We start from the raw sequence: 21,038 nt of genomic DNA, 5'->3' as shown, positions 1-21,038 counted from the left end.
TAGACGCACAACTTTGAGCTAGACTTAAACACTTCTAAACACATTGTTTTGATCATGGTTTGCCAACAATACAAATTAGAGTTCTAAATACATAAAATCCTAAACTTTAGAACCTAACAACTCATGGGCGGCTTGTCATGATGCATGTGTAAGATCCAACAAGTTTTGTTTTGGGCCTTAATTTTTCTCTCTTTTTCAGCTTGTTAGTGTTCATTGACTGTTTGGATTAGCGAGTTGGGCATTTAATGTGCATAGTTACTGTTGGACTTTGTCTCATTAGAAACCCACTAGTCTATTTTTTCATTAGCTAATATAACACACTTTTAGACCTCTTTTAGGCCGTTGAACATTTAGGGTCGGTTTGGAATCCGCTTATTTTGCTGAAACTGAAATATTTTTGCTGAAACTGAAAACTTTTTGCTGAAAATACTGTAGATAAATGTAAAAGTTAGCTAAAATAGTACAGTAGGACCCATGAATAGTACCAAAAAGTGCAATGAGACTCATGAATAGTAGCAAAAATAAGTTAAATAGTAGCAAAAATAAGTTGGCAAAATAAATATTTGCTAAACAAACACTTAATGTACTTAATGATCGTTAGGCTTTAGCCCGTTGAAAACTCACTTGTCCATTTTTTCCTTGTCTAGTATAATACTCTTTCAAGGATCAAATCTTAAAGTTCCTGAGATATACTTTACCACATAAAGTTCTCTTCATCTTGACCATTCATTTTGAATTTAATGGTTGGTATTATGCCATATCATTAATTCATTAATGAAATCATTAAATTAACAGTGTCACATTAGCAATTAAAAACCACATCTCTTTTATTATATTCTAATTTAGTATTTTACATATATTATCTTCGTAGAATTTTGAAAGATATTATAAAAACCATCCAATTAAGCATTTAATATATTTAGTATATAGCTGTTTTCAATTTTTAGCTTTACTTCAAGCAAAATAACAAGTTAACAAAGGAGATGTGATGAAAAAAAAATGTGCTTATTAGCCAACTTTATGTCGGGTTCGTCACCATCTATTTTGATTAATGTTGAAAGTTGAACTTTTAAACCTCACCTATGCTGCTGTGCACCAATCAGTCAAACAATATCAACTATAAAAATGTTGTCAAAATTTGTGTCCTATACTTACTAAAAGAAAAGTGTTACATCCATAACATTTTTACAATACTTTCATAACAAATCATAAGTAATTAGTTGTTATTGGTTCTAATTTAAACCCACTATTTGAATTATTTTTTTACCCCACAATAACAACCAGTAATAACCTATTGCTTAGAATTTTTTGTGAAAATGTCGTAAATATGGAATTCCTCTTACCAAAAACAAAAGCCAAATTAAAATTTTGCGTCAATCACTCAGATAATATCAACTATAAAAAATAAATAAAAAGTTTGGTCAAATTTTATGTCCTAGGCTTACCGAAAACAAAAACAAAAGTTACTTGTTGCTAACCAAGTCATTATTTTTTATTTTTTGATAGGAACCCAGTCATTAGTATGGGGCAGAATTCAACCCACACGTGAACATGTCTCACAGCTGAATTTCTTCTTATTTAAGCAGTTTAGCACTGCTTTCTCTTGTTAGAAACTGTCCCAAGTTTTATCATCAATGGCAGAAGCAACAAAAAAGTTCTTTGCTTCTTCTTTCATGGTGTGTTCGCAACAGTGCTGTGACACGGCAATTTATTTATACTTTTTCTTTTTATTTGTTTTAATTTTGGACTATCTTTTTTTTTTCTTTTTCTTTTTTTTTTCAGGTATGCAGTTGTTACAGGGGCCAATAAGGGGATTGGTTTTGGAATATGCAGGAAATTGGCCTCAAATACGATCATGGTGGTGGTAACTGCAAGAGATAAGAAAAAAGGTCTTACGAACTACTAAACCAACCCGTTGGATTCAATTATATTCAAATTAGGGGACGCATAACTTGCTTGTAGCCGTAGGTCACAATTACTCGATTACAATACATTTTTTTTCGGTACCATTGTTAATGTAATTTCTAACAAAGTAAGAAAAAATCATTGCACTAAAATGGGGGATGCTTAAATATCTATCTTTCTTCTGCCAAAGGCCATTGGAAGTTGAAAGTGGATATTCTAGTGAAATTGCCAAGAAAAGATGTACAAATAACTAAAGAAAGAAAATTCTTGGAGACTTTCAATGCCATACCTTTCTCTATATCTGATTTTCTTAAATAAAATTCCTTGGAATCATGAATCATCCTAACATCCAACAGTAAGTTGCTTCAAGGACCATGTTAGTTTAATCTAATTATTTGGTTCCAAAGGCTCTTAACCAAATTAGATACAGTTGTTTAGCTTCACAGCTTTACCGCCTCTGATAAGATCTTGCTATATTTAGCCATTAATTGGTGAACTATTTAAAAATATGACATACCTGTAGCATTCTGCAGATAAAATTTTGCTAGAAGGATTTTATTCTTGTTAATGGGGGTTGTGGAGTTAGGCATTACGAGGAAAATAGTCAATCGATAGGAGGGTCCTATCTAGTATAGGCTTTGAATTTGGAGTATGGCGTGTTAACTTCCACAAGGACTAAGTCTTTTCTTATCAATGAAAGGAGTAGAAGTTGATTGGAGTGCGATGCTGACTCAAACGTATGAGTTAGCTGAATAATGTCTACAAACAAACTACTATGGCGCCAAAAGAATGGTTGAAGCATTTATCTCATTCACCAACGATTGTCAATGTTTCATCCTTCATGGGGAAGCTAAAGGTATCAGAAAGCATCATTTGCGTATTTATTTCACCCTGATGAAAAGCTCAATCAAGTCTTGTAGAAGTTAAAAATTTGGTTTGAATACAGCTATGCTGAATTGAAAGCAGATGATTCTGCTTGAGATTGGCTTAAATCGAGTCTTAGACACACATGACTAAATTTGATGCCACTGAAAATTTGGCCAACTTTAGTCTCTCCGATGATTCTGTCTATAACTGGAGAACTAACATAGACTCATTGTTTCACCTTGGTCTACTCCAACGGGAAGAGTGATATTTCGAATACCAATGATCAACCCTTGACCTCCGTTCTCCTTTACGTGTGGTCTACTCTCTTTATTCTCACTCTTTCATTATTGATTAACCTCCATGGACGAAATCCTTTACGACTGGAAAAAATTATCACTGACAGATGAAGAAGATGTTAAGCTTAGTCTATCAAGATCCAAAAATATACGAAGAAAGGAGTATATTTTGGCTGCCAAGTTCCTCACAAAAAGAGCTCTCAACGTGGAAGCCATAGGCCGCACGTTCAAACCTCTATGGAGAGCCAAAAAAGATTTCAAAGTTCGCGAAGCCGGAGATCACATTCTATTATTCGTCTTTGAACTCGAAGCAGATGCAGAACGGGTTCTTGCCAATGAACCCTGGACTTTCGATAAACACGCAGTCCTTCTTCAGAGGTTTGATGGTTCCACACCGCCGAGATACCTAAGATTCACAAAACTGAAATTTTGGGTGCAAATATACGGTTTGCCGATAAGTATGTTGGATCCAGAGACGGCAATTGAATTAGGAGAATCTCTCGGTCAGGTAACACCATGTGCGAACCCAAATGAGTTGGTGGGGGGTGATTTTCTACGTGTTCATGTGGAAATCGATGTTTCAAAGCCTCTCTGCCGGGGTCGAAGAGTCGCATTGGATGATAACACTGAACAATGGATTTCATTTAAGTATGAAAAGCTCCCAAACTTTTGTTACTGGTGTGGTCTGATTTCTCATGACGGGAAGGACTGTGACCTCTGGTTAGCAAGGAAAGATACAAGGAACACAGAACCTACGGAGTACGGACCGTGGTTGAGAGCGATGCCTTTCAACCCAGGGAAAACTTCTTTCACCGTTGTCTCTGGTATGGGCGACGGACCGGGAGGAGCATCAAAGCCAACAAAAACGACAACTGATACGGAGGTTCGACCAACCGGAACGAGCACGGTAAGATCCGATCCCGGCGAGAATAACGGCGAGAACCGGCTTCAGGTACCCGATATGGAAACAAGTAAAACAGGGGCGCAATCCTTGCCAGAATCCCAGAAAAGCCGCATCCCAATAACTGAGGTAATAACGTCCAAATCTGCATTATACACTTACCATACTGATTCATTTGACTTTGATGCGCAGATACAGGAAATAGACGTTGCTCTTGGGACTGTTGACAGCTGTGAAAATCACGTGGCATCTACTTCAATTGATACTACTCAAGTATTAGCAAGCAATGATGCCACGGTAACACCCTCCATGCCAGATCACACCCAAATAAGTCAGGAATAAGCACCTCACGTGGCAGCCAACAGAACTTTGCGATCTTGGAAAAGGTTAGCACGTGATAGCACTATGGAAACTGAATTTACTCAAGAACCCACGGCCACAAAAAGAAACAGAGACGAGGAGTCGGAAGTTCTTCCCGAGTTACCTTTCAAAAAGATACAGGTTTCAAAGGAAGATTGTCAACAAAATAAAATGGTGGAGGCTGCTCAGCAGCCCCGCCAAGCACAATGAGTCTCTTAGTATGGAACTGTCGTGGGCTTGGGAACCTGCGTACAGGGAAGGAGCTTGAAGTTTTGATTCGGGCTAAAGATCCCTCCGTCGTGTTTTTAGCCGAAACATGGGCGGACGAAGCTAGGCTAAAAGAAGTCCAAAGGAATATCAAGTTTGATAATTTGTTTTACGTGGAAAGAAATCATAGAGGTGGTGGGGGTTTGGCTCTATACTGGAAGAATTCCACGGATGTACACGTAGATTCATTCTCCAAGTATCATATAGATTCAATTATCAACAAAGGCAATGATGAAGCATGGAGATTCACAGGTTTTTATGGAGAACCAGCAACTCACATGAGAATTGAAGCCTGGAATAAACTCCGACTACTCAACACGAAACACAACCTCCCTTGGCTATGCGCTGGAGACTTTAATGAAATCACCAGACACTCAGAAAAATTGGGGGGTAATAACAGAAGCCAAGCTCAGATGCAACTTTTCAGGGATGTCATAGATGAGTGTGGATTCCTTGATCTCGGGTATGTAGGCGATCAATTCACTTGGAGAAAGCATTTTGCAGATGGTCACTCACTGTGGGAAAGATTGGATCGAGGTCTGGCCAACCATGATTGGTTCATGAAATTCTCAGGTTCAAAAGTACATCACCTGCACTCAGACTCTTCAGATCACTTACCACTATGGATCACCTTGGATGGTTTAGATATTCCTACATTCTCTAAACCATTTAGGTTCGAAGAAATGTGGCTCTCAGACCGTGGGTGCTCAGAGATTGTAGAAGCGGTGTGGCTTTCTAGGGAAGATGGAGATGTGCAGGATCATGTCATTCGTAAAATAGACAAATGTGGTAAAGAATTAAGAGATTGGAACCGGAATTGCTTTGGCAATGTTAGAGTGGTGTTAAGTCGAAAGAGAAAGGAGTTAAAAGATGCTGAAAAAATAGCCATGAGATCCGGAAATAATCAACAGGTCAGAGAATCGAAGAAGGAAATTGCTGAGTTGGTTGATAAGGAAAATAGACTCTGGTTCCAGAGATCCAAAGTCTTGTGGGCAAAATTTGGAGATAGAAACTCAAAGTTCTTTCACAGCCAAGCTTCACAAAGGAAGAGGAAAAATCTAATCCGGAAGCTTAAGGACTCCAATGGCCATGTGTTTGAGGAAAATGAGGGGATAGCGGAATGTCTAGTGCAATACTACCAGAATCTCCTCAGTTCAGAAAACCAGCAAATTTGTGACTCAGCTACAGACTCAATTCAGACAGTGATTACTGAGGAAATGAACTCCAAGCTCTCCTCTGATTTCACTCATATGGAGGTAAAGCAAGCCATTAACCAAATGGCCCCACGTAAGGCCCCTGGGCCGGACGGTATGCCTCCTCTCTTTTATCAACACTACTGGAATTTAATTGGTGATGATATATCTAACACTGTGTTGCATTACCTTAATTCTGCCTCTCTACCTGAACACCTCAATCACACCTTTATCACACTCATTCCAAAAAAGAAGAATCCTGAATTTGCATCTGAATTTAGACCCATAAGCTTGTGCAATGTTTTGTATAAAATTTTCTCTAAAGTTCTAGCTAATAGACTTAAGAAAATTTTGCCTAATATTATCACTGAGAATCAAAGTGCTTTCACTAAGAGTCGCCTTATTTCTGACAATATTCTTGTAGCTTTTGAGTCTTTACACAGTATGCAGAGACACTCAGGGAAGGAAGGTTACATGGCCATTAAGCTGGACATGAGCAAAGCATATGATAGAGTGGAGTGGGGGTACTTAGAATCTGTCATGGTGAAAATGGGGTTCACAGATCACTGGATCAAACTCATGATGTTATGTGTCAAGACGGTGACCTATTCAATACTGGTGAATGGGGAACCTAAAGGCATGATCACACCAACAAGAGGCATCAGACAGGGCGACCCCTTATCCCCCTTTCTATTCTTACTCTGTACTGAAGGTCTCAATGGGCTTCTTCTCCAAGCAGCTCACCAAGGACATATTAAGGGTTACTCTATTTGTAGAAATAGTCCACGTCTAACCCACCTTTTGTTTGCAGATGATAGCTTGCTGTTTTGCAGGGCCACCAACGAGGAGTGCCAAAGAGTTTTGGATATTCTGGATGTATATGGGAAATGCTCAGGTCAACGAATTAACCGTAGCAAGACGACAATCTTTTTTAGTAAATCTACGAAGGTTGAGTTTAGAGATCAAATTAAATTGGCATTAGGAATTCCTGAAATCATTCAGTATGAGAAATACTTGGGGTTACCTTCGCTGGTGGGTAGAAACAAAAAAGCAAGCTTCAATTATATAAAGGAAAGGGTATGGAAAAAACTGCAAGGGTGGAAGGAGAAACTTCTTTCACAAGCTGGAAGGGAGATTCTTATAAAGGCCGTTGTTCAGGCTATTCCAACCTACACCATGAGCTGCTTCAAACTCCCAGTTGGACTTTGTTCTGAAATTGAAAGCTTAATAAGAAGGTTTTGGTGGGGGCAGAAAGGAGAACGGAGAAAAATCCATTGGGTGAGATGGGACACACTTTGTCTTCCAAAAAATGAAGGCGGAATGGGTTTCAAGGATCTAGCTAATTTCAACGATGCTCTCTTGGCCAAACAGGCTTGGAGATTACTTCATAATAAGGATTCTCTATTCTATAGAGTCTTTAAAATGAAGTTCTTTCCAAACTGTAGTATATGGGAAGCTCAAGACTCTAGCTCTGGCTCACATGCTTGGCATAGCATATTAAAAGGAAGAGATGTCCTACTGAAGGGCGCAAGATGGAGGGTTGGGAATGGAGAAAATATTAGTATTTGGAATGACGCTTGGTTACCATCACAGGAGCACCCAAGGGTCCTTTCAGACATTGTTCCAGGTTTTGAAGATGGAAGAGTTTCTGATCTCATTGATCCGAGTACAAGAACTTGGGATGCAAATTTAGTGCATGGCTTATTGTCATCTGAAGCAGCTGCACTGGTTCTCAGCATCCCACTGAGCCGTACCCCAGTGGAGGACAAAATCATTTGGCCCTTCACCCCCTCAGGTAACTATACGGTAAACTCGGGTTCCAAGTTCCTAGCCAAACTAAACTCTATGTTGGTTCCTGCAGGTAATCCGCAGCAGCAAAATGAGGTTTGGAAGCTGATTTGGGGGCTTAATGTTCCAAATAAAGTACGAAATTTCATGTGGCGGGTTTGCAAAGAAGCCATTCCAGCAAAGCACAATCTATTGAAGAGGAAGATCCTAAATGAAGATAGATGTGAACAATGTGGAGTGGAGTCCGAAACAGCTGCCCATGCACTTTGGAATTGTACCAATCTGGACGAAATTTGGGATAACACTCCAGGTTTTGAAGACCGTGACCAACTGGGCATCTCAAACATCACGGAACTAGTCAAGGTGACGCATGAAAGAAGGATGAACACGGAGCTCATGGCTATGGTGATGTGGACGGTATGGCACAGACGGAACCAACTCCGAGTAAACTCCAACGTCCTTCCCAAAGCCCAGGTTTTTCAACAAGCAATGCAGGTCCTTGAAATGTTCCAAAGGAGCCAACAATCCCTCATCAATCATGCAGCGAACATGAGAACTCAACAGCATATTCAGTGGCGTCCTCCTCCGGATAATTGTGTAAAATTGAATTTCGACGGTGCCATTTTTCAGGAGTTGGGCAAAGCTGGTTTGGGTGTGGTTGTCCATGACTCTCATGGAAACGCCATTGCCTCACTGTCTGAACAAGCCTCACTTCCATTTGCACCAGTCATTGTGGAAGCCATGGCTGCTGCTAGAGCGATTACTTTCGCACAAGAACTTGGTTTTAATGAGTTTATGCTTGAAGGAGATTCAGAAGCAGTAATAAACACCCTTCGTAGCCCAGAAGCGTCATTGACAACTTATGGTCATCTTCTTGAATCTGCAAAATCCACTCTAGTTACCAGCAAATGTATTGCTTTTTCCCATATTCGTAGAAGTGGTAATAGAGTAGCACACAACCTAGCTAAACATGCTAGACATGTTAGAGGTTTGTCGGCGTGGGTGGAGGACATGCCACCACACCTCTATGATGTACTTTTTGCTGATCCCGGTTGATTTTTTCAATAAATTAGTAGTCTTCATTCTCAAAAAAAAAAAAAAAAAAACACTTTCGATTAGGGGTGGTCCTATTATTAATTGCATAAAAAAAAGTTATTACTGATTTATGTTGTTGCTAATGTTGATAACATACTATTGTTAATGTAGTGGATACTGGATACTTTGGGATGAAAGCTACGCATAACTAGATATAATCTGTTTCTATACTAATATGAGTATATTCCCTTGGAAAATCGAGGAAAACGTTTTCCTTCCATTTTTTCTTATTAACCAACTGTTTTTCTTTCAAAAAGTAATTGGTGTTCTTTCAAAATGATATTCATGGAATCATATGAAACACTCCCTATAGATATGGAGTTTTTGTTTTGACGTTAAATTGTGAATAATTCTCCCATTAAAAATTAAAAATTAAATTATCTTCCAATGTTTTTCCAGGAGATACCAAATGAATGGGCTAAAGGAGTGTTAATTGATGCTGAAAGCCTTATAGAAGAAAGATTGGATGAGGAATTAAGTGAGTTTCTAAAAGATTTTTAGGAGGGTTCCTTGGAAGCAAAAGGTTGGCCTGCTTATGCATCTGCTTATATAGTCTCCAAAGCAGTTTTGAATGCCTACACAAGGATTCTAGCCAAGAAGTACCCATCTTTCTGCATAAATTGCGTTTGCCCTGGCTATGTCAAGACAGACATAAACTACAACTATGGTATCTTAGCGGTCGAAGAAGGTACTGAAAGAATTCTAAGGCTAGCACTGGTTCCAAGTGGAGGTCCTTCTGGCCTCTTCTTCTCTAATAATGAAGTGACACCATTTTAATTGAAGACAATCTGTTTCTATAGACTATCAAAATACATGGCCCTCTAATGGCTATACACTCCCCTTGGGCTTATGTTCTCTGTCTATGATTTGTGATGTAATAATGAGGCTATTCCTCTGTTAAGTCTCTTATCAATACGGGTTCTTTCAAGAAGAATCTATCTGTTTCTAGTGCTTCTTGGAAGCCAATGTTAGTTCTTGGTAATGATATGTTTCAAGAGAAATGTTACTGGTTTGCAAGGGATTGTCACAAACATTTGAGGGACCTTCCTCAATTACACCAGCTAAAAATAAAAAAAATAAAATAAAAGGAGATAGTCATTGCAATTGTCAAACTTAATTATCCAATCTCTCACATTATCATACACGAAAATCTGAAATACTCTCTCTCTCTACCAAAAATCAAAATTGGAAATTAATTATTTGTTTTCCTTCATCATGCCATGCATCGCCTTGCCAAAGTTAAATTAAAACTTATATTAAAAACATAAATAAATTATCATAAAGAGCCGGTCCAGACACAAACCCAATTAACAAACAAACAGTTCCCTTAGTTAGTAAGACACCAAAGCAAAGAAATTGTCCAATAAAATCATAGGTTTCTTGTGGTGCTAAATAAGTAGAATCGATCATTTTAAATTGAGAGACTAAGCTCATACACCATGTCAAGGTAAATTGATCAAATACATACTTAGATTTTTTTTTTTTTTTTTTTTTTTTTTTGAGGAAAATACTTATTTAGATTGATCATTATTGATACCCGTTTTTGACAAGGGCCCAACAGCTAAAAAAGCCCAATATCAAAAGAAAATGAAGAAGGAAAAGATTGAGAAACAAGATAAAAGCAAATGGGCCATAAGAGTCCAAAGAAAGAAGTAAAAGCCCAACGGGCCAACAAGTCCATGGGTGTAGTAAGAGGTAGAAGCAAGGCAAATGGGCCATGAAAGCCCAAAGAAAGAGGTTAAAGCCCAATGGGCCAGCATGGCAAGAAGTGACAACCAGCTGGCCCATGGGCACAACGAGTGGTAAAAGTAAAGCAAATGAGCCATGAAAAGCCTAAGAAAAGTGGTAAAAGCCTAATGGGCTAACGTGACAAAAAATGATAGCTAACAGGTCCATTGGCACATAAGAGGTAAAAGTAAAGTAAATGGGATATGAGAGTCCAAAGGAAAAAGTAAAGCCCAATAAGCTAGCAAGTCCAAGAACACATCAAGTGGTGGAAAAAAGTGAATAATGTGCTAGCCAATAGGTTATGGAGGCTCGAGGAAATAAGAAAAAAGAAGAGCAAAAGCCCAACAAATTGGTTTGGCAAGAACTTATGCCAAGTAAACACGCAAGCTCAGGAAGGGATGAAAAGAAATAAGGAAAACACAAAAGTGCATGCCCTCTTCCATAGAGGATAAACACAAGTAGAAGAAACACGTAGTAGAACGAAACAAGGCTAGTCTACTACGACAGAAACAACATGGGAACGAAAGAAAACAAAAACAGAGGATAATGGAGCAAGCACACAATGGCTAGAGCACCACCAATTTGTACCCAACCAACACAAAAGAGGTGGACCCACGGTTAAGGGGTTCAAAGGGTATGGTTTGGTGGTAGGCAGAAAATGATCTATCTTTGGTTTCCAGCCAAGGCTTCTTTTGGGAATATGCTCTACTAGGATGGTATATTACCCAAAAGATGTGGTAAACGACTAGGACCACCTGATGCATGCCATAGAGGTAAGTGATGAGGAGTGGTGGAGTGAGAATGTACTAAGCAATGGTAGTGGTCGGGCAACCAATGGGTTGTTGACAATCCTGAAGGGATGCCTACAACAAACTAAAAATAGTTGGTGAAGCTTTAGGGGTAAAAGGGAGAAATATCATGGAATCAATTCACTATAAAAAGAGGAAGTAGCCAAAGATGAGAGGAGGAGCAACCCACGGCAAGACAGCAGTAAAAAGCTAAGAGATAAAGGATTGAGAAAAAAAAGTGGTAAAAGAAGAGAGAAAACACGGAAGAAAAAAGGCATGCATCAGTAGACCATCTTTTCCCTCCCTCTTAGCAAACCCACTCTTTAGAATCCCAAAAGTAGTAACAAGTAGTCATTTAGGCTCATTCTCCAAAATGCACAACTTTAATGGCAAAAGCTTATGCCAAGGTTGTTCAAGCTGGGGTTTGAGTTTCTTCTTGGTTCACTTTCTGTGGAAAGATTCAACACTCAACTTTGATTGTGAATACATATAATTTTACTCGTTAGAACTTATATTTGTTGTATTAGTTTTGTCGTGGCATTTTTTTTTTTTATCATATTTGCTATATTAGTTGTTCGGTTTTGGCATCATTTATCATATTTGTTGTATTAATTGTTCTGTCGTGACATCTTTTATCATATTTGTTGTATTAGCTATTCTACCGTGCCATCCTTTATTATATTTGTTGTGTTAGTCTGTCGTGGCATCCTTTATCATATTTGTTGTATTAGTTGTGTCAACTATTTTTCCATTTCACTCCTTTCTATTGTAGCTAGCCCACCTAACCACACTCTTTGTCTTATGTGTTTCGTCGTCTGCACCCCTAGAGAGCTTGGTTTGCGCACAAACTGACCCGTAGTATGGTCCTATTAAGGTACTAGGCCAGTCCCAACTTCCCGACCCATGATTCAAAAGGCCTGAACATAGCAAAACAGCCCCAGCCTATTAACACAAAAAGGCGCCCACAATCACTAAAGACTAAACATGCCGACAACTACATGTTGATTCACGGTTTCATTTTCATTACACGATTGAGGGAAAAATGAAGGGGGAAACAATTTTTTTTTTTAAAGGATCCTTTTATTTATATTATATAATTACAAAACAATTAAGTCCCATGGACAACCTTGGACTTCCCATAAGTCCATAATCCATACGAAACATACTCATATTGTCCAGCCCAAATAGAATATTTTAATTTTAAAAAAATAATAATAGATAAATAAATAAAAACGTGCACATCTTTCATATTTTAGATTTTAGTACTTCATGGTATTCTTGTTAAAGGTGTCACCAAAGTTGTCAAAATCGTGATCTTACGTAAAATTGTGAGAGGTATGTGAGATCTTAAATCGTGGATCGTAAGATCTTACATTATTTAAAGAAAAAAAAAACACATTAGTATCTTAAACAATCACATAAATTATACATTCATTCATAAAAAACCAAAAATTTGTATCCATTTGATGTAATTACCATACATCACTACATCCATTTGAAAGCATCATTTCAAGAGGCCAAAAACCTTAAAATGTGACATTATTGGGATGTTATTTTTCATTTGGATCTAACTAACACTCTATCTCTCTACATTAGAATAGCAAAACTTGGTCATTAAGGCTACGTTTGGTTTAATGTAAATCGAATTCCAAGTGTAAAATGAATGCAGAGGAAAGTGAATTCCGGTAAGGAAAATGAAATCCGGGTGTTTGGTTCTGCAAAGGAAAATAGTCCAGAAAACGATTTTCGGTGTTTGGTAACATTCTAAAAATGCTATTTTTCTACAAATTTTTCACATTTTCTCAGCCATTTTCTCAGCATCCAAACAAATTTTATTACATAAAATTACAAAATATACACTTAACACAACCAAAAATCAAAATAAAAACGTTGAGGAAGAGGAAGAAAGAGTGAGATCGAAGGGAGAAAGAGTGACAGAGTGAGGGACAGAGAGATAGATCGGGAAAGAGAGAGATCAGAGTGGATGGAGGACAACGACGGCCAGATCGGATGGGTTTGGGTGTCGAGAACGAGCTCGGTCTTGGGTGGGTCGAGGACGAGATCAGTTTTGGGTGGATCAGTCTTTGGTGGTGACAATCTACAATTGCGGCGCCGATGAGCTTCCAGCGGCGACTATGGATGCAATCTTGCCGGTGCTGGGGTGTGATCTCGCCGGTGCTAGGATGCAATCTCGGTGGTGCTACAGGCGGCGCGATCTCGGCGATGCTTCAAGCGACTCGATCTCGCCGGTGCTGGGGTGCGACGAGATCAGTGCGATCTGGGGTTGGGGCCGGTGCTAGGTGCGATGAGACCGGTGCTTCTGGTGTAATCTCCTTGCTGTTTCTCTCTCTCTCTTCTATTTTCCTAGGGTGGAAATCATTTAAAGGTAAAATAAAACCTGAAAATGAATTACGAGTGAGGCAGGGTATTTTACAGTCAACACGGAAAATGAATTCCATTTGACCCAATTTTCTGTAGCTACCAAACACAAAAACTGGTGTAAAATGATTTCCTGAAATCATTTGAAGGCAAAACAAACGCAGCCTAAGATGTTATTTTCATTTGGGCCCAACTGAACCTTCTATTAAGTTAAAGAAGATTACAAGAAACCAAGATCATTTTGGATCATCAAAATCGTACGATCCTACCAATTCTGAACGATCACAAAGATCTTTAAAAGATCCGGATAGTTTTAGGCAGGTAGGATCATAAAATCATAAAATCGTAAGATTCAAATTTGGATTTTGACAACCATGAGTGCCACTACATTTTAGATTCATGGAATCTATCAAAATTCAAAATAGTTGACAAAGGGATCCGTTAACAGGGCTTCCTTCTTGCTGGGGCCGCCAGGCCTTGGAGTTTTGTTTTTGTTTTTTTTGTTGTTGTTTTTTTTTTTTTTGGGGGGTAAATTTTTATCTAATAAGGCTTGTGTGGCTGTGGGTGGAGTCGCACTTCTGGCTGTGCCTTGGATTTTTTTTTTTTTTTTTTAATTTTAATCTTGCGTTTTTATATATTTTGTTGTTATAGGGAATAGGATCCATTTTGTATTGTTGTGTATTAGTAGAATAGTCAATATTAATACTGTGTTATAGTGTCACCAAAAAAAAAAAAAAAAACTTCAATCCAAAAAACAAAAACGTGTAACTAAAAGAAAGAAAAAATGTAATACTAAAAGAAAAAATTAAATAAAAAATTATACATGTGTGAATGAAGAATACCACACACGTTGTAGCACAATTTATTTTCTTGTACATTCAGGTACCAAAATGAATTAACAATAACAAAACTTTGGATTTGGCTTATCTCCAATATTTTTTTAACTAGAATCTCATTTTATTTTAAATGCATTATGGCAAGTAGTCGTGAGTTTTAATCTCCACATTTTATTTCATTAATGGATGATGTGGCAGTTTCTCATTAAAATAAAAGAATATTCTAGTTAAAAAAGTACTAGAAGTAAGCCAAATTCTACTTTTTATTAGTGTTAATTCATTGAATAATATAAGAATATGTCTTTATTTATTCAAGTTCAGATTGCTAGATACTTGTTATTGTTCGGTGAAGCTATAATAGTACTTTTTATATACATCAGGTTCTATTGCTCTACACCTGAAAGTTATTTTTTATTCCAGTCATTATAAATATATTATAGATAGTGTTTATTTTATTTGTAAATATTGTTTGATTAAAAATATCTACTAAAAAATATGCATCTGGACATGAAAAACTTAAAAAAAGAAAAAAAAAAAAAACTTAATCAAGTCTCAAAAAGGATTAATAGATAAATTTGTTATTAATACTAATAAACAAAATACAACACAAAATGAGATGTTAATAAAATCATATCTAAAATCGACAAAATCCCAAGAAAGATTAACTAATAGGTTAGTTATATTATTAAATGAAAATAAGACGTTAGAATAACTTGAATACAAAAAATTTAATTAGTTAATTTGCATCTTAAAAAGTAAGAAAAATAGATAAATAGATTTTAAATGAAATATATTTTAATATAAAAATAATAAATTAATATTAATTTAATTAATATATAAATAATTAAATATAAAAATGCCAATTTAGTTCTCCCGACGTCGACAGACGGGTTTAAAAACATTATTTGGCCCCTTGTTGCGGGATTTGACGGAGGAGTAATAGATATCTGGGATATGTTTGAATATAACTTATTTTGTTAAAATTGAAAATTAAAAACTGGAAATACTGAAATAAAATAATTTTTAAAATAATGTAATAGAACCCATTTTTAATAAAAAAAATTGAAAAAAATGAAGTTTGGGGCATGTAAACAGTACAGATGCACTGTTTACTGTTTACTTAGTCAACAACTACGGCTGGAAAAAAAAAAAAAAAAACACGCAGACCAGTATCCAAACACATAAATATTATATATGACAAAGACTATGTTGGTGTGCTATGTGACTGACATTAGCTAATTTTCTTCTCATTGAAAAAAAAAAAAAAAAAAAAAATTCCTTAAAAAAAGGTCAGCATATATAACATTTCAGTTTGAAGTTCTCTTACTTCTCAGAAAGTCCCCAGTTCATCTTCAATGGCAGAAGCAACAAAGAGGTATTTGCTGATTTTTTTTATTTTTATTTTTTCATTTTACACTTCCCATCACAGCCTCTAACCATATATGTAACAGTATGACATCCATAGTTTTTTTTTTTTTTTTTTTTTTTTTTTAATAATGTTAAATTTTGGGATCATGTTTTTTCAGGTATGCAGTAGTTACAGGGGGAAACAAGGGGATTGGGTTTGAAACATGTAGGCAGCTGGCTTTAAATGGGGTCACAGTGGTGTTAACATCAAGAGATGAGAAAAGGGGTCTTGAAGCTGTTGACAAGCTCAAAGAGTCTGGCCTCTCTGACCTCGTGCTTTTTCATCAGCTTGATGTCACTGACCCTGCTAGTATTGCTTCCCTAGCAGATTTCATCAAAGCCACTTTTGGAAAACTTGATATCTTGGTATCATCCTAATTCAGTTTCTTGGAATATTTTCTGTTTATATATATTGGTTTGTGTTAGACTTGCTTCAGATTTCATCAAAACCAGATTTGGTATACATTTATTCGAACTTGTTTAGCTACCATGACTGCATGATTACATGACATGGTCCAAAGATGTGGATATTTTCTCCCTCTCTTATCTTAATTGAAGTATCTGCCAACTTTTTTATAATAATCGTAGGAGGCTGTTTGTAGTATCCCTTATCTCCTTCCTCTAATTTATATTTCCTTATCAAATAATTCTTTGCACAATCATCAACTCCTAGATCTCGTGCATTGAATATATGCATCCTCCATCTCACAATGTGTGGGCCTCATAGTCGTGTGAGACCCACATGTTGTAAGAGTGAGGATGCATAAGTCAAATGCATGAGATACAATCTCCAGTTGTGTAGATGGCAAAACATGACCAAAATAATCTAACTTTTCATGTGTGTAGAGAACATGAGAATGTACCCATGCTGGCTTCAACAAGTTCCAACTTTTTCTTATAATGATTTATCAATTCTAGAAATAAAAAGCAGTTTAGGAATTTAACTTGTAAAAAATTTAAAGAAATGTAATATATTACTGCTATTATAGACTCTTCTTATGTACTTACAACTGAAAATTGGAAGCATAACTGTGGTTAGTTATTACTGAAAGGACATATATGAAATCTAGATCACAATTCTGTTTTCTTATTTAAATTTATAGAAATGAAAGATTGGAAATGATGGAATACTGTGCAGGTGAATAATGCAGGGATTCTTGGAGCCACTGGAGATGCTGATACTATAAGGACTTCAGCTTTTAATGTAATCTCTTTATATATGATTTATTTCGTTACCGCAAACTAACAGTTTGCAATTATATTCAAATTTGAGGAAGATGAACTTGCTTTTAGGTCACCATTGTTAATGTAAAATTATGGGTACCATTGTTTATGTAACTTCTAACAAAGTTAAGGAGAAATCTTATCACTAATATGGGGCTGCTTAAATATTCATTTTTCTTCAGCCAAAGGCTGTTGGAGGTTGTAAGTGGTTATTCTAGAGAAATTTCCAAAAAGGGACATAAACAATTTACTAAAGAAAGAAGGTTATTGTGAACTTTCAAGTTTCAATGCCATACATTCCTCTATTTCTTTCCGGAATTCTATTTGAAATCATTCTTGCACCTAGTAAGTTGCGTCAAGGACTATTTTAGTTTGATATAACTATTTGCATTTTTAAAGGGAAGGTTATTTAGTCAAATTTAGATACAGTTTGTTTAGCTCCTCAGCTGCTTTACCAAATTCCTTGTGATTCTGATAAGATCTTGCTATATTTAGCCATTTATTGGTGGGCTTTTTAAAAATATGACATGCCTGTAGCATTCTCCAAATAAAATTTGATTAGAAGGATGAAATCTATTCTTGTTATGTATGGGGTTGTGGAGTTAGGCATTACAAGGTAAATAGTCAATCAACAGCTTCCTATCAAATATAGCCTTCAAAGTATGGGATGTTTAACTTCCAATAGGATTTTTTTTTTCTCATCAATGCAGGAAGAAGGAGAAATCACTTGGAATACAATGGTGACTCAAACGTACGAGTTAACTGAAGAATGTCTGGAAACAAACTATTATGGTGCCAAAAGAATGGTTGAAGCACTTAATACCCTCCTCCAATTATCTCGTTCACCAACGATTGTCAATGTTTCATCCTTCATGGGGAAGCTAAAGGTATCAGAAAGCATCATTTGCATATTTTAGTCACCCTGATGAAAAGCTCCATCAAGTCTTGTACCAGTTATAAATTTGGTTTGAAATACAGTTTTGTTGAATTGAAAGTGGATGATTCTGCTTGAGATTGGCTTAAATTGAGCTCAGAAACACATGATTTGATTCGATGCCGCTTAAAATTTGACTGACTTGAGTCTCTCAGATAAAAAAAGAGTAAATATATTTCTTTTTATAAATGGATAATTGACCAACATAGACTTATTGTTTCACCTTGGTTTACCCTCAATGTGAAGAGTGTTATTTGGATTACAAATCATCAACACATTAATAACTTAAAAAATTGTATTGCTGATATTGGTTTTTGCTAAAGTTAATAAATTACTATTGTTAATGTGGTGGATACTTTGAGATGAAATCATGCATAACTGGACATAATCTGTTTCTATACTGGTTAACTAATTGTTTATCTTTCAAAAAGAAATTGGTATTCTCTCAAAAGAGCATTCATGGAATTATATGAACCACTCCCTATAGATATGGAGTTCTTTTTTTAACATCAAATTCTGAATCATTCTCCCATTAAAAAATTAAACTCAATTTTGCTTCCAATGTTGTTCCAGGAGATACCAAATGAATGGGCTCAAGGAGTGTTAACTGATGCTGAAAGCCTTACAGAAGAAAAATTGGATGAGGTATTAAGTGAGTTTCTAAAAGATTTTAAGGAGGGTTCCTTGGAAGCAAAAGGTTGGCCTGCTTATACATCTGCTTATATAGTCTCCAAAGCAGTTTTGAATGCCTACACAAGGATTCTGGCCAAGAAATACCCATCTTTCTGCATAAATTGTCTTTGCCCTGGCTATGTCAATACAGACATAAACTTCCACCTTGGCCCCTTAACAGCTGAAGAGAGTGCTAAAAGAGTTCTAAGGTTAGCACTGCTTCCAAGTGGAGGTCCTTCTGGCCTCTTCTTCGCCAAGAATGAAGTGACACCTTTTTAATTGAAGACAATCTGTTTCTATAGACTTATCAAAATATTTGGCTCTCTAATGTTCATGCACTTCGGCTTTGGCTTATGTTCTCTGTCTGGGATTTGTGATCTAATAAGGATATGCCACTGTTAAGTCTCTTATCAATTCTGGCTCTTTAATGAAGAATCAATGTGTTTCTGGTGCTTCTTGGAAGCCAATATTAGTTCTTGGTGATCATATGTTTCAAGAGAAATATTGTTGGTTTGAAAGGGATTGTCACAAACATTAGAGGGACATTTCTCAGTTACACTAGCTAAAATCAGATTTATGATGGTTAAGAAAAGACTTGATAGATTAAGGAATCTTCAAGTCCTATTGGCTTCAGAAAGATCTATCTGTTTAGGATATAGCATGGTTCAATGTACACTATGTGAGGGTTTGGATACACGTTTGCATTTAAAGTTTGCGTTTTCTGGCTTTTTTTTTTTTTTTTTTCCCCGGTGCATGAATAGTAACATCACATGAGTTCACAGTGCAGGAGACAAAATATACTGTTCACACACTGTTCACGGCCCCACGGCACTATTCACACATTAAATAATTATTTTGTTACAGTGTTATCAGTTTTTACTTTTCAATTTCAACAAAAATAAGTTGTATCCAAATGGATCTTATAACAATGCTTCTTTTTCTTTTTCTTTTTCTTTTTTTATTACCATAATGGACAAAGTTTGGCTCCCTGCTTGAAGCTAACTTTTTCAACCAATTATATTCTGAATATATCCATTGGAAATATTAGAAACTCTTACAACCAATTATATTCTGAATGTATCCATTGGAAACATTAGAAACTCTTACTACGTTATACTGCTTGATAAATCTTAAGATAATCTTTGGATTATTTGCTTGTCTAGAAATTTACCAAACAAATGAGTTTATGAGTTTCAAATTAGATAGTAAACAACATTGAATTGAAATAAAATCTCCATACATAACAAACATATAAGGGGCATAAAACCTAACGAAGGACTTGAAAAATATTAATCTATTTGAAATTTTTTTAGAGATATAAAACCCCAAAAAGTCACATCTAAGTGTAAGCTACTGCATTTGAAATAGGAACAAAATAAAACCTATAGCATATGCTATGAGGAGAATGATATATCCAGCTGCCTCTTCTCAAATAAAAGGCCAAGCAAGTCGCCAAAATGGACAATTGAGTAGGATTTGATAGCCCAAAAGGCCTTTTAGAAGAACCAGAGGTAGTCCCTTGTGGGTGCTGAGAAATTTCCTCCCAACCAAAAGTTAGTGAAGAAAGTGCTGATCAATTTCCTGGTGGTCCGAGTCCAACGAAATCTTGGCTGACTTTTAGTGTTATAGACTCATCCAAACTTTACACAGCAATTGGTGCTCTGTGCTCTCGTGAATACTGAATAAGTGTTTGGGATTGCGGACCATCTATATATTGGAAAGGTACTACAAAATAAATTTTCTATTCTCACTGGATCTGGATCTAGTGAGGTCGAATTGCAATCCTTAAGTCAACATTTCTTAACCTAACTTTGCATCATCATCATTATTTTTAATATTATTTTGCTGAATAACCTAAACTTGGCAGTTCCAAACTCACCCACACCTTAGTCTTCTTTATTTATATATATATATATATATATATATATAAAAGATAAAAATTTTATTCTATGAAAGATAAAAATTTTATTCTATGCTTAATCTAAGTATATATATATATATATATATATATATATATGAAGCTTCCTCTTGGAAACTTAAACCTTTAGCACTTACTCTCTACACCCCACACTCCACAAGCACTTATATTTGTGAAATGACCATCACATTAAGAGTGTGCAGTGGTCATCTTCAATCTTAATAAGGCATGAAAATGATACGAGGCCAAACAAATTTGCCATAATAATAAATGGACAAAATTTAGGTACATAAGTTTTAATATATAAAAAATGTTATCCTTTTCAACAAAAATTAAATTCAAATTTACTATGTGTATAAATTTAATTGAAAAACTTAATGCATTGTAACTGTACCTAATACTAATGATTATTCAGATCATTTTTATCTTTAAGAAAAAAAAAAAATAGCCACCATATTGAGCAGCCATTAGAATGTAATG

At 36.1% G+C, this 21,038-nt stretch overlaps 2 protein-coding genes across 2 annotated transcripts; both read left to right on the top strand.

Annotated features, from left to right (window-relative positions):
• Nucleotides 1-4,535: 4,535 nt before the first annotated feature.
• LOC126696459 (uncharacterized) lies at nt 4,536-8,633 on the top strand. Its single transcript, XM_050393199.1, has one exon. The coding sequence runs from the start codon at nt 4,536-4,538 to the stop codon at nt 8,631-8,633; it is 4,098 nt and encodes a 1,365-aa protein (XP_050249156.1).
• Nucleotides 8,634-15,619: 6,986 nt separating this feature from the next.
• LOC126696970 ((+)-neomenthol dehydrogenase-like) lies at nt 15,620-19,367 on the top strand. Its single transcript, XM_050393750.1, has 5 exons — nt 15,620-15,778; nt 15,930-16,176; nt 16,949-17,014; nt 17,745-17,921; nt 18,542-19,367. The coding sequence occupies exons 1-5, from the start codon at nt 15,759-15,761 to the stop codon at nt 18,917-18,919; spliced, it is 888 nt and encodes a 295-aa protein (XP_050249707.1). The 5' UTR covers nt 15,620-15,758; the 3' UTR covers nt 18,920-19,367.
• The last annotated feature ends 1,671 nt before the right edge of the window (nt 19,368-21,038 follow it).

This window comes from Quercus robur, chromosome 8, assembly GCF_932294415.1.
Source record: "Quercus robur chromosome 8, dhQueRobu3.1, whole genome shotgun sequence".
NCBI lineage: Eukaryota > Viridiplantae > Streptophyta > Magnoliopsida > Fagales > Fagaceae > Quercus > Quercus robur.
This window is presented reverse-complemented; position numbering and strand designations above follow the sequence as displayed.